This window comes from Myodes glareolus, chromosome 4 (assembly GCF_982192425.1).
Source record: "Myodes glareolus chromosome 4, mMyoGla1.1, whole genome shotgun sequence".
NCBI lineage: Eukaryota > Metazoa > Chordata > Mammalia > Rodentia > Cricetidae > Myodes > Myodes glareolus.
The window spans coordinates 68,349,263-68,363,132 of NC_142029.1; the positions used below are offsets into that span (position 1 = coordinate 68,349,263).

The 13,870-nt window shown below is 37.8% G+C and overlaps 1 protein-coding gene across 1 annotated transcript; it reads left to right on the forward strand.

Annotated features, from left to right (window-relative positions):
* The first annotated feature begins 6,441 nt into the window (after positions 1-6,441).
* On the forward strand, positions 6,442-7,377 carry LOC125388743 (olfactory receptor 8G50-like). The gene has a single exon (XM_048417030.2). The coding sequence runs from the start codon at positions 6,442-6,444 to the stop codon at positions 7,375-7,377; it is 936 nt and encodes a 311-aa protein (XP_048272987.1).
* The last annotated feature ends 6,493 nt before the right edge of the window (positions 7,378-13,870 follow it).

The window sequence follows — 13,870 nt, forward strand, 5'->3', positions numbered from 1 at the left end:
ATTATATGCTTATAAAAGCCTTAAATTAGCAGGAAAATATTGACATCATGACCTCAAATTTTTTGGTTTGTTTTTAGATGAGGACTGTCACAAAGATCTCTAACACACCGGAAAGATTGTTCAGTGGTTAAAATTGCCTGCTGTTGAGGCTAATTTGACCTCAGGAATTTCATGCTGTAAGAAAAATACAGCCTGCCACAAATGATGCTCTGACCTTTATATGTGTATTGTTATCATGCCTACCCCTCCACACACTGAATGAATGAATGAGGGAATGAACGAACGAACAAATAAATAAAGCTAATAAAAAGATTTCTTTTTTACAACAACGTCTGCTGGATCTTAGTTTCTAGCCCTTAATATAATGATTTCTACAATTTGAAAACACAGAGAATTGAACCCAAGAGATTAGAGTAACATACAAAGGAAACCCTAATTGCAAGTATCTAATAGCTCATCCCTAAGGAGAGGGAATCTTGAAGGACTTCCTTCAACATACTTGATGACAGCTCTTATACTTTAAAATCTTTGTAAAAGATTTATAAGATCTTAGGAAGCTGTGAGGAGAATCACAGCAATGGATTTTTCATGTTCATAAAAACTACTCAGAATATGAATTTTCATTGTCAACTCGTAAGTAAAGAAGAGCAGGAGGATTTTACTGCGGACTTCCAGCACCACCAACCTCAAGCAACATTCTCACTTGGTTTTGAAGTAGAGAGAAAGTGAGTATTTGAGTTCCATGTGCTCTAGCATGTTCCATGACCAGAATGTTAGAGAATCTCCATGAACTCTGTTCTCAAGACATGATAGAAATTTCATAAATTGCAGTTTAAAATATTTCTCATGCATTAAAGCTAGTGCTTCTTACAGGTGTGCTTACTGGTGAGAGATTGTGATATTCATACAAAATGGATCTCAAAGACTACAGTGCTTTTCTAAAAAATAGCATGAGAAACACACTCTTAATTGTTTTACTAGTTATATAATGCTAAGTGTAAGATACTTTCAAATATTCTTGAATTATAATGCATAATTATAATTTATATACCCTATCACAAAATATAATCAGAAACTAAACACAATTCATCATGTGCTGTTCATTGTATGTTACTATCACTTTGCTTAGACACACCATTTCTTCTAATAAATCACTTTAAATTACTAGTATATTTTAGAATTTTGTAAATCCATTTTTTCACATGAAAATTGTTATTTTAGTGTTATTCACATTCCAGCCTTCAAACACATGAATAAATCTGAAAGATACCATGCCAAGTGAAATAAGCCAGTCACTAAAGGAAAAGTACTGAATGCTTTTACATATATAAGGTAAGTCTAATTCACTGAAGCAGAAAATATAGTAATGATTATGAGAGGACAGAAATTTCAAGAGACAGTTTGGATATATTCAACATTTGTAAGTCTTTACTAATGCTAATTGGGTTACCTATGGGCAATATGGAATTGTACACTCAAAATACAGTAAATACAATATCAATCATTCTGATGAAACAATCAATCAAGAATCACAATGTGATAAAAGAAAATGTTGATTAGTAAAAGATGTATTGATTTCTCTGATTATGTTTACAACATCATTGGTGTGTGAGTGTGTCAAAACTGATCAAACTGTATTTGACTAAATACATGTAGACCATTGCATATTGACTACACTTCAGCAATACCATTAGCAAACTAACATTCTCACCTTAAGCCATTCCTATACTTTCTGATGCTCCATTAATCTGTTAGGTGTTAGGTCAACTGTTATGCAGTAGAGGTTGTCTGCGGGAGAAGAGAGGAGGTAGGAAGGGGCAGTGAATGTGAAAATTGTGTCATGTGTTCAATGTTCTACACATTTTGCCTCATCAAATCTTCATTTATTCTATTACATTAAAAATTTATTTTAGTTTACTTATTTTTAGTAGTAATAACCAAGTATAGGTCCTGGAACATAACAGGCAAATACTATATCACTGAGCTTCTTGGTTTTGTCTTGATTTTATTCCATTTTTTAAATTTTTTAAAATTATAATATAATCATAACATTGTGATTCTCTTCTTCTCTTTCCTTCATCCAGAAACTCCCATACTCTCCTTGAAATTCATAGCCTTTATATTTTAACTATCATTGTATGTATACATGTACATACCTATATATTACAAAATATAGCCTCCTCAGTCTTAATGTTGTTACTCATATGTATGTTTTCATAGATAATCATGTGTTCTTTTAAAAGTATTTTGAGTTCACACAGTGCTGTCACCATGGTCCTGGATATAGGACCATCTACTGCATATGGACACCCTCTCAGGAGCTATATCACTTTAAAAAAAAACAGAACTGACTCTCCTTTCACTAGCAGCAGTAAATTGTCAATAGCTCCTCACCTAGGGTGAGAATTCCTAACCACCTCCCTCCTCCATGCTTTGATTTTATCTGGTTTGATTGTGTACAGGCCCTGTACACCCTATCACAACCACTGTGAGTTCACATTAGCACTATCCTGTTGTACAGAGGAACACTTTCACTGTGCTCATCAACTACCTCTAACTGATAGAGGTTTATTGATCCCATTTTCACGATGACCCTTGAGCATTTGAAGGAAGAGTATAAGGTAGACATTCCACTTAGATGTAGGCATGCTACAGTCTCTCATTCTCTATTTATTATTCAGTTGTGGATCACAGTACTACCTGTCATCGAATCGAAAAAGAAACGTGTATAATAAGGATTAAGAGATGAGCAAATGCATGGGTACAAGGATAAGCCATTATGAGTCAATTTATTACTATGTCAGTTTAGCAGAACAACAGTAGTAGATTATCACCTAGAGACAATGACCGGTCTGGCCACAAATTCCTGGTTCCTGTATTGATACTGATCATGGTTTCTGTCTTGTAGAGCAGTCAGTCCTCAAATCCAATTTATTGTTCTCATTACATTTGTGTCATTATTACATCAGTGAGTTTATGTTGCCAGGTTGTGGTGATTCCAATCAGGCTCTACAACAGGCAGGGGAAAACGATCCATGAAAATACAAGAATTAAACTCAGCTCAGTTCAATTTTACTGAAACTGGTGCTGGACCAAAACTTCTAGAGTCTGGCCAAGATCATTATACTTTACCCATATTTAAGCACAGCACAATTTTTTTTAAAAAAAAAAGTATTCAGATAACCATTAATTCGGTATCAAATACACAAAAATTTAAGATTGGTTTACATTGAGATTCCTTACAAAGCATATCTGGCTTGTTTCGTAAGAATGAATACTGCTGATACTCAGAGACAGTGCCCAAGATTTGGGTCTAAGAAGCTTGACTGGGATAAAAATAAAGCCTGTGGTTTTCAGAATTGGCTTGACCCTAAGCTAGCGGAGAAGTCACTTAGGCTGTTATAAAGCACAAGGAACCTCACTAATAAGAATGGGTTTTGTGGGGTAAAGTCAATGCTCAGGATTTAGAGGAAAAGGTCATGGATGGGTAAAAATAAAAAGTCTGGGAGATACAGGCAGATCCTGTCTCATCAGACAACAAAGGGTCACCAGGTTGTAAAGCGACATCTTTCCTAGCATTCCAGAAAGATCAGCTATGCCTCTCCACTCCTTTGAGGAGATAAGCTGCGTGTTTATCTTTCCTGGCTTCTCCAGTGCTTATCTGTGTACACAAGGACTTTTGCCCTCTATACCAGGCCAATCATTATTGTTCCTTGCAAGGTTCAAAGCTGATTAAGATTAGTGATTACTGTGTCTGGGTTACCTCACTCAGAATAGTGTTTTCTATTTCCATCCATTTGCATGCAAAATTCAAGATGTCATTGTTTTTTAGCGCTGAGTAGTACTCTAATGAATATATATTCCACACTTTCTTTATTCATTCTTCCATTGAAGGGCATCTTCGTTGTTTCCAGGTTCTGGCTATTACAAATAATGCTTCTATGAACATAGTTGAACAAATGCTTTTTTTAATATGATTGGACATCTCTTGGGTATATTCCCAAGAGTGGTTTTGCTGGATCCTGGGATAGGTTGATTCCGAATTTCCTGAGAAACCACCACAATGATTTCCAAAGTGGTTGTACAAGTTTGCATTCCTACCAGCAATGGATGAGTGTACCCTTTACTCCACATCCTCTCCAGCAAAGGCTATCATTAGTGTTTTTGATTTTAGCCATTCTGACAGGTGTAAGATGGTATCTCAGAGTGTAGTATGTACTCACTCATAAGTGGATTCTAGCCATAAATAAAGGTCAGTGAGCTTATAATTCGTGGTCCTAGAGAAACTAAATAAGAAAATGAACCCAAAGAAAAACATATAGTTATCCTCGTGGATATTGGAAGTAGACTAGATTGTCAGGCAAAAATTGGGATCTTGGGGGTGGGGGTGGAGTGGGGGCTAGAGGAAATGGGGAGAGAAAAGTGAGGAGGGAAGGATGGGGAGACCTTGGGGAAATGGGATGGTTGGAATGGAGGAAGGGTGGATATAGGAACAGGGAAGAAGATATCTTAATTAAGGGAGCCATTTTAGGGCTGACAAGAGACTTGACACTAGAGGTGTTCTCAGGTGTCCATGGAGATGTCCCCAGCTAGTTCCTTGGGCAGCTGAGGAGAGGGAGCCTGAAGTGGCCCTATCCTGTAGCCACACTGATGAATATCTTGCATATCACCATAGAACCTTCACTTGGCAATGGATGGAGATAGAGACAGAGATCCACATTGGAGCACTGGACTGAACTCCCAGGGCCCAAATGAGGAGCAGAAGGAGGGAGAACATGATCAAGGAAGTCAGGACCGGGAGGGGTGCGTCCACCCACTGAGACAGTGGGGCTGATCTAATGGGAGCTCACCAAGGCCAGCTGAACTGGGACTGAAAAAGCATGGGATCAAACCGGACTCTCTGAACATGGAGGACAATAAGGGCTGACTGAGAAACCAAGGACAATGGCACTGGGTTTGGATCCTACAGCATGTACTGGCTTTGTGGGAGCCTAGTCTGTTTGGTTGTGCACCTTTCTGGACCTGAATGGAGGCGGGGCGGGGACCTTGGACTTCCCACAGGGCAAGGAACCCTGACTGCTCTTTGGACTGGAAAGAGAGGGAGAGGGAAGTGGAGGGAGGGGGAAGGAAACGGGAGGTAGGGAGGAGGCAGAATTTTTTTAATAATAAACAATTAGAAAAAAAGATTAATGATTACTCTTGTCTTCCAGAAACATGCATAGGTCTTTCTAACACAGTGCAAGTTGTTAGAAGTCTTCTCCGGTAGTAGGTTTCCGTATGACTTTTTAAAAAGTCTTAACTCCTCGTTCAGTCCCAGTCCGGCTGGCCCTGGTAAACTCTCATCAGATCCGTTCCCTTGTATCAGTGGGTGATAGCATCCCTCGCAGTACTGATTTCGTTTTTCATGTTCCTCCTCCTTCCGCTCCCCCTCCGGACCTCGGGGGGCTCAATCCGGTGCTCCAATGTGGGCCTCCGACTGCGTAGCCGTCCTTCGCCAGAGGAAGGATCTATGGTGATAAGCAAAATATACATCAGTATGGTCATGGGCCACGGCCGATTCAGGCACCCTCTCCTCTGTCCAGAGAGCAAAAAAAAAAAATAAAAATAAAAAAAATAAATAAATAAAAAGTCTTAACTCCTAGTCTTTCATTCCTCTTTAATTCCCTCCTCCATCCTACTTTTCCATTCCCACTCCCGCTTAATCTTTTTTGCTCCATTATTACCCATTTCTCTACAGTGATTTCCACAGTGGCTGGTTAGTTTTTCTATTGATCTTGGGTCCTACTTTTTGAAAACCAGAAATTATTTTCAATAATTCTTTCTCAGAGATTTTTTAAAAAATGTATAAAAGATCAATTCATTTACATATAAACGTGATTTTATTCCCTACTGACTCTTCAACTAAGATGACTTTTATTTCATTTTTTTGCCTGGCTGCCATAACTTGACCCTCTGTTGCAATGTAAAATAAGTGTGTAAAGTATACAGGTTATGTTGTTTGCTACTCATGAAAAGTCTTTGAGCCATTTAAATCCAGTGAATAGTTATTACTAATGTGTTTGTAAGTTATGATGGTTGTAACATGGGAAAGCATTGTCTCTGTACATAGATTGTGAGAATTTTAAATTAGGCTTGAAAAGTTCTTAGAAAACTCCATTCAAACCCTCAGATCTCTCTTTGGTTGTTCACGGAATGGGTGCTAATGTATTCTCCTAATGTAGCTCATGAACAGTGATTGGTATATTTTATATTTATCTATCTCTGAGTATTATACTTTTGAACCTCTAATACCTAGACTGATAAGATAAGAGAGTAGCCATGAAACTTGGAGATACATGTCTGAAAGAGTTTGAACTCGGTTTCTCAACTCATTATGTGATAGGACAGGTATTGTTTATCTTCACTTTCTTTTCCCTTTCCTACAGAGAATCTCCAAAAGAAATGATAGCCGGAAACCACTCCACAGTCACTGTGTTCATCCTTGCTGGATTGACAGATGCACCAGAACTACAGCTGTCTCTCTTCTTCCTCTTCCTTGGAATCTATGTAGTAACAATGGTGGGGAACCTGGGCATGATCACTCTGATCCTCCTCAGCTCCCACCTCCACACCCCCATGTACTTTTTCCTCTGCAGTCTGTCCTTCATTGACCTCTGTCATTCCACGGTCATTACCCCCAAAATGCTGGTGAACTTTGTAACAGTGAAGAACATCATCTCCTACCCTGAATGCATGACTCAACTTTATTTCTTTCTCATTTTTGTTATATCAGAATGTCATATGTTGGCTGCAATGGCATATGACCGTTATGTTGCTATCTGTAACCCATTGCTTTACAATGCTATGATGTCCTATCAAGTCTGTTTCTGGCTGATATTTGGAGTGTATGGTATGGGTTTGATTGGTGCCACAGCTCACACAGTCTGCATGCTAAGAGTGCATTTCTGTGAAGGTGATGTAATAAACCATTACTTCTGTGATCTTTTTCCACTCTTGGAGCTCTCTTGTTCCAGCACTTTTATCAATGAAGTTGTAGTCCTGTGTTTTAGTGCTTTTAATATCCTTTTCCCTACACTGAGTATCCTGAGCTCTTACATCTTCATTATTGCCAGCATCCTCAAGATTAAATCCACTGAAGGAAGGTCCAAAGCCTTCAGCACCTGCAGCTCACACATGTCAGCTGTTGCTGTGTTCTTTGGATCTGCTGCATTCATGTACTTACAACCATCGTCAGTCAGCTCCATGGACCAAGGGAAAGTGTCCTCAGTATTTTATACTATTGTTGTTCCCATGCTGAACCCATTGATCTACAGCCTGAGAAATAAAGATGTCAAACTTGCTCTAAAGAAGTTATATGAAAAAAATTCTCATGAATAATTTTTTTCCTTCTCAAAATGTCCTGCATTTTTTCATTTCTTTCAAGGACAGCTTCTCAATTCTCCTAAGCCAGCTATTTCTTTTTTATTTTGTGTCCTATCTCAGATAACAGGCCTCTGTTAATTTTTTTCTGATTTCTCTGAGATTTAAATCCTGGAAACAAGTTGTGTTAAGAAAATAGGCTTATGTGTACATGCTCACACTATAGGGATCTTCTGCAGTAGAGGTTTTTTCAAATGATTCTTTTCAGAAAGTCTTTGTGTTATCTCTCCCCATCTTCCCTCCTTTTCCTTGTTCTCCCATTTCCTAACCCATTAAAGTGATTATGTTCCATTATTCTATTTCTTCCTTTTTTATATATCATCACCAAGTTCTGTCTTCTATGGCTTGAAAGATTCCCCCTGTCACGTCTACCTTTCCCTGAGAAACACTGCATAAGAACAGATGGAAGAAACATAAGAGTCAGCATTGGTGAAGGACTATAATATTTGCCAGACATAAGAAGACAGCTGTGCACATAAACTCACAGCACTTGTGACATCATGCACAAGACCTGCATAAGCTCAAGCAGGACAAATTCTCAACATGAAGGGAACAGGTGGTCACAGAGTACCACCACTGCCTCCGGAGCTATTGGTTATTGATAGCTGCTCTGCTGGGAGAGGGAGAGTTAGCTTTCCTTAAGGCTGTGGTCCCTGATATGTCTAACATGTTTCAGTGAATGATCACACCTCTAAAACTATATAGGCAGTACAAATGAGGCTTGGAGTTTTGTTTTGTTTTTTAATGAGGACACAAAGTTGGGTGAGTAAAGAATGGGAAGGAAGATCTGGGAGAAGATTGAATAAGGCAATGAAGTTGATCAAAATGCATGTTATACACTTTTGAAATAATTAATAAAAATACTTTAACAAAAAGATACAAAGAAGCCAGGTACCTCTAACTAACATAATGTTTTAACTTCTCCTATAGCAACAGATTTATCAGTTATGAGCAGAATCTGCAATAACATCTGTCTAATTACAGATGCAAAACATTGCAGGCTTTGTGATCAGCTTAAAACCCAGAACACAGATATATCAATGTCTTGTCAGTTTATCTCATCCAGTGAAGCCCAATCTTCATAGTTTGAAGAGCTTTTCTTGTACTAGTCATGTCTTCTTTTCACAGCTGATTTCTTTTTACTATACAAAGTTACCCACATATGTTCACCCACCCATATATGTACATAAATGCTATGTGATATGTGTGTATGCTAATGTAAAACCTGTGGAAATATGAATGTTTCATTTCATTGCTTGAATTTGTTTGCAAGGTTTATGTATATATAATTTGAATTATCGTGCTATAGGCACAAAATAGAATGCAGCTTTTCTTTATATTCATGAGTACTGAATAGGCTAAAACTATTTGTTTTGTTGCCAGATATTTATTCATGTATTTAATATATGTGTTATGAGAAAATACATGTTTGAACTATTCTTGAAAATTTTGATAACTGATAGTCAATAGAATATTTAAATATTAGAATTCTGTCACAAACAAGAGATACTAAATACCATCCGGGAGAACTACTGCAAAGAGGAAAAAAATGCATCAAGAATATAGGCAGAGTTGTGGTCTATCATTCCCAGGCAATGCTTCTCAACTAAGGGACTGTGTCTGTGTCTTTCTATTTATTTCTGCCTAATGGCCATGTGACTCAATGAATGATGTATCTTGAGCCAATATTTGAGAACAGAACATAGTTAATGAATTTCATGTCTACAATCTCCCATACAGATTTAAAAGCACAATGAAGTTCATCTGCAGCAAGGTAGAATTCCATACTTCATTCTAAAACTTACCCGTATAGGCATAGATAAGTGCAGCTCCCAACTCTCACCAAAAAGCTTCTCCTTGAGACAGAGACTGTTAGAGAAAACCACAGCTCGTCACAATCCAGACAGCAATTGCTCCCACAAAGACTTGATAATGCTGCTCTCTGAACCATATCTAATAAACACACTGAGACTCTTTTTTTAAGCTCATGCCAACCCATTAGAATGGTGAGAGCCCACTTGACTTTTCTGAGTGTGTGTCTGTGTGTCTGTCATATCTTCATTCCTGTCTTCAGGTTTCCATTGCTGTGATGAAACACCATGATCAAAAGCAACTTTGGGTAGGAAATAAACTTGAGTTTATTTCAGATATACATCCATATCACAGGTAGTCACTGGAAACCATCAAGGCAAGAACTCAAACAGGGAAGTAACTAGAGGCAGGAGCTGTTTCAGAGACATGGAAGATTGCAGATTACTGGCTTGTTCCTCAGGCTTGCTCCGGTTACTTTCTCATAAAGCCAAGCACCACTATCCTGGGGATAGACAACACCACCCACAATGGACTGGGCATTTTCATACCAGTTACTTATCCAGAAAATGGTCTACAGGCTTGCTTGTAGCCTGATTTTTATGGACGTGTTTTCTCAATTAAGGTTTTTACCTCTCAGATCAACTTAACTAGTGTCAGAAGGACATCAAACTACCCATGACAAGTTCTTGTTTGCTCCTGGTCTGCCTAAGTTCTAGCTGCATAGAATACTTCAGTCATCATCATTCTTTATGCCCCGGCAATGCTTAAGCATGCATGGGCAGCCCATTTATGATGGTTCTCCAGTTGTTCCTATCCTGGGCAGTCTTAGATGCTTGTGTTATTGTCATACCCAAGGTTCCACAGTCTTCCTTTTTGCTGTATATCCAGCGTTTTTTGGGCCTTCCTCTTCACCTTATCCTGTGCACTCCTCAAAGCAGTGCTATTTTTGGGTAACTGCCATCATTCATTCTCACAACACAACTGAAGTATCTCAAGCACTGCTGCTGTATCCTGTAGTTTATTTCATTCTGTAGATGGAGATGTTTCTTAATATCACCATTGCATAGGCTATCTATCTCTTCATATGACAACTAGAATCCTCCTGAGGCATGTCATCTCAAACATATTCAGCTGCCATTTTGAGGAGTGTTTCTTTGTCCAGGTTTCAGAGTTGTAAAGAAGGCAGTCTCATATATTTGTAATTTTGTTGTTGTTGTTATGTCTCTTGCTGACCAAACCTTTCCTAGTGTCTGGAATGCAGTCCTCACTATCCATATCTGCCTCTTGATATCTGAAATAGTTCCCACCTTTGAACAGAAGTTACCTCCCAAATAGACAAATTTGACTGTTTGCTTAAGTTTCTGATTCTTTATTTCAATGTTAAAATACTTGTGTGCTCTTCCCAGGTGTTGTATTTCAGGCTTTTCGATGTTTGCTTTCATACCAAGGTTTTCACTGACTTCCACCACACTATCAACCATGGCCTGCAGCTTATTTGGACTTTAGCAAGTAGTGTTGTATCATTGTCAGAACGCAAGCTGTCACGTCACTCACCATCACGTATCTGTATGGAGATCTCCTCATCCTTTAAGGCTGTTGTTATTATTAGTTCCAAGAATATACTAAAGAGTAGTAGTGAGAGGACACATCCATCACCTACCACAAAAAACATGTAGTAGACACTACAAGCCTATTTATGATCCAGTCCCTAACATATTACTTTAAAAGATAGAAATATGTTCTTTCATTCGTCACCAGGTCAGAGGACAGCACTGCATTCACTGAATGAATCTCACTCATTAAGGAGTGACACCACTAAATCCAAGTGGAAAGTGATGTCTGTCTGAGGATTCCACCCAAATACAGTTCCCTCACAAATCCTTGGCTTTGGTTTCATGTGCTATCACCCATTTCAGGGGACATATAAACAACGCACAGTGAAGAGGCACACAGTCCTACCTCAAACATGAAAAGGTGGCCATATAATGATCTCCTTCTCAGACATTCCTGTTTCACAGAGATAAGCCTTGGTTGCATGTCTCAATATCTATTTACTTGAAGGGTCACTGCAACAAATTACCCTTGAGTCTGTTGGTTTCTGTCTGAACACCAACTATGTTGACTGTGTGATTCTCAGTGAGTCTTCCTTCAAAATAAAGTGATTCAATTTGGAGTAAAATGTTAGACATATTCTTGGAAGTACTATTTAGTTACTCTAATTTCTTACCTCATATTGAAACATAACCAGGACTGTTTAGTTACAAAATCTCTTACCTTACATTGAAACCTAGCCTTCTTATTAGGGCCCCAAAGATAGACACATTGGATCTCTTTATTCCTCTTCCCAATGTGCTTACATTGATTAGATGTCCTTTTCTGCTTTTTCACCATTTCTTGTTTGTTTAATTGGCTTATTAAGGACAAACATCTTGAACTTTGCCTATTGAGATAGTCATGATCCAGGTTCTGATAAATTTTAATAAAGTAACATTTGTTAAAATGTTTGATAGCCATCCTGTGAATAACAAGCTCCCCTTACCCTCAATCTCTGAGCCAAGAATATTGATAAATCAGTATTTAATTCTGTGCAATACCATAAACCACCAGATGTTGACCGAGGTTTCTGTCCCACCTGATCCTGCAGCCATTCAGTCCCAAAGAAACACACAGAGGTCTACATTAATTATAAATTGATTGGCCTACTATCTCAGACTTCTTATTAACTCTTATAACTTATATTAGCACATAATGCTTCTGTGTGTTAGCCACGTGTCTTGGTACCTTTCTCAGTAAGGCAGTCTTGGTCTATGTATGGCTTCCTCTGTGTCTGGGTGACTACTTCAGACTTACCTTTTCTCTTCCCAGAATTTTCCTGTTCTGGTTGCTCCACCTCTACTTCCTGCCTGGTTGCCCCACCTCCACTTCCTGCCTGGCTACTGGCCAATCACCATTTTATTAAAATAATATGAGTGACAAAATGAAAGACCATTGTCCCACAGCAACCAGAGTCTTAAATACAAAGGCAATGTTTGTGTACCCTTCTTGCTTATTTTCCTTTTATCACTGTTCTTATGTTTTTTGTTTTGTTTTATTTTTGAGTCCCTGATGTGTGATTCCCCTCTGTATACTGTGAATACAATTGGTTAATAAAGAAACTGTCTTGGGCCTAAGCATAGCAGAATAGAGGTGGGCCGGGAAAACTAAACTGAATGCTGGGAGAAAGAAGACGGAGTCAGGAGAAACCATGGCGTTACCAAAGAAGAAAGATGTGAGCCACCAGCAAGAACTTGCCAATAGGTCATGAGCCTCGTGGTGAAATACAAAATAATGGAAATGGTTTAATTCTAGATGTAACAACTAGCTAGCAATATGCTTAAGTAATTGGCCAAGCAGTAATTTAAATAATTTGGTTTCTGAGTGATTATTTGGAGTCTGGCAGCCAGGAACAAACAAGCAACCTACTACTACATGTCCCAAATAGAATTTTCTGACACTGAGTTTTAATTTTAGAAGATTTTTACTTAAACACATTGTTTGCAAGATTATTACAGAGATACCTATATTTTATATGTCCTGTCTATTCTCCAATCTTCACCGCAATAGTGCACTTACACTATTATCTATTGCCCAAACATCCTTAGATTTTCTTTACATAATGTTCTTTCTTGTCTCAAAAATTCTATCTAGGATCTCAAATTGGTGATAGTTTGGATGACATTTCAGTCACCTCTAGAGCGCACAATTCTGGAACTATCTTTCACGTTCATGAAGATGTAGACAGTTAAGGACATGAATTGGGTATTGTGCAGAGTGTCACTGTACATCAAGCAGACGGATTTAACTACATATTTTGAGTAAGGGTGCGTGCTTGTTTGTTAGAGAAAAGTTACAGAAGAAAGTTCTAATGATACCATTCCAAAGGGCATCACATGCAACTCACTCTTAAGGAATTAGAGATTGTGTTCCACTTATCTGAAAGGAAAGCTCTTAATTTATTATTTTGGAATTCTTGCATATTATAAATTTAACTCTTAAATCTATCTATTAGTTAAATCACTTATTTAAATAATTGTGAACACACATATATTAATTTCTATTTTCATTTATATTCTTTTGTAAACTGCATTTACTTTTTACTTAATTTGTTTCAGATGTGGGGATTGCAAATCCTCCATGTATGTTTCCCTTTCAGATACTCCAAGAAATTTAACATTACATTGTTTTATGGCACTAAACATTTTCTAATTTTCTTTCCCAGAAATAATACTGACCATTTGTTCTGACCACTCTAGATATATTTGTTGAATAAGAGTATTATAAATTCAGATTCATGCATGGAACCTGGGAATGCTCATAGCTACATTGGTGTCCTTGATTCTATTTCTTTGAACAAACTAGTATAAACACAAGAAGCTATTTGTTTAAACTAACCCCTTATAGAGATACATATATAATTACCTACCTACATTTCACATCTATGTATCTGTTGTAAACTGAAAATTATTAATATAATGCATTCTACTCTGGATTAGTATCACATTGGTTAGTTTTGAAGTTTCCATTGATTGTCTGCAAATTCCACATAAAATAAAAAAAGCAGTCACCATTGTCCATTCCCTATAATTTTATGGGTCTATTC

What these genes read in the sequence shown, in the direction of transcription:
- LOC125388743 (XM_048417030.2), top strand. Translation starts at nt 6,442, where the DNA reads ATGATAGCCGGAAACCACTCCACAGTCACTGTGTTCATCCTTGCTGGA.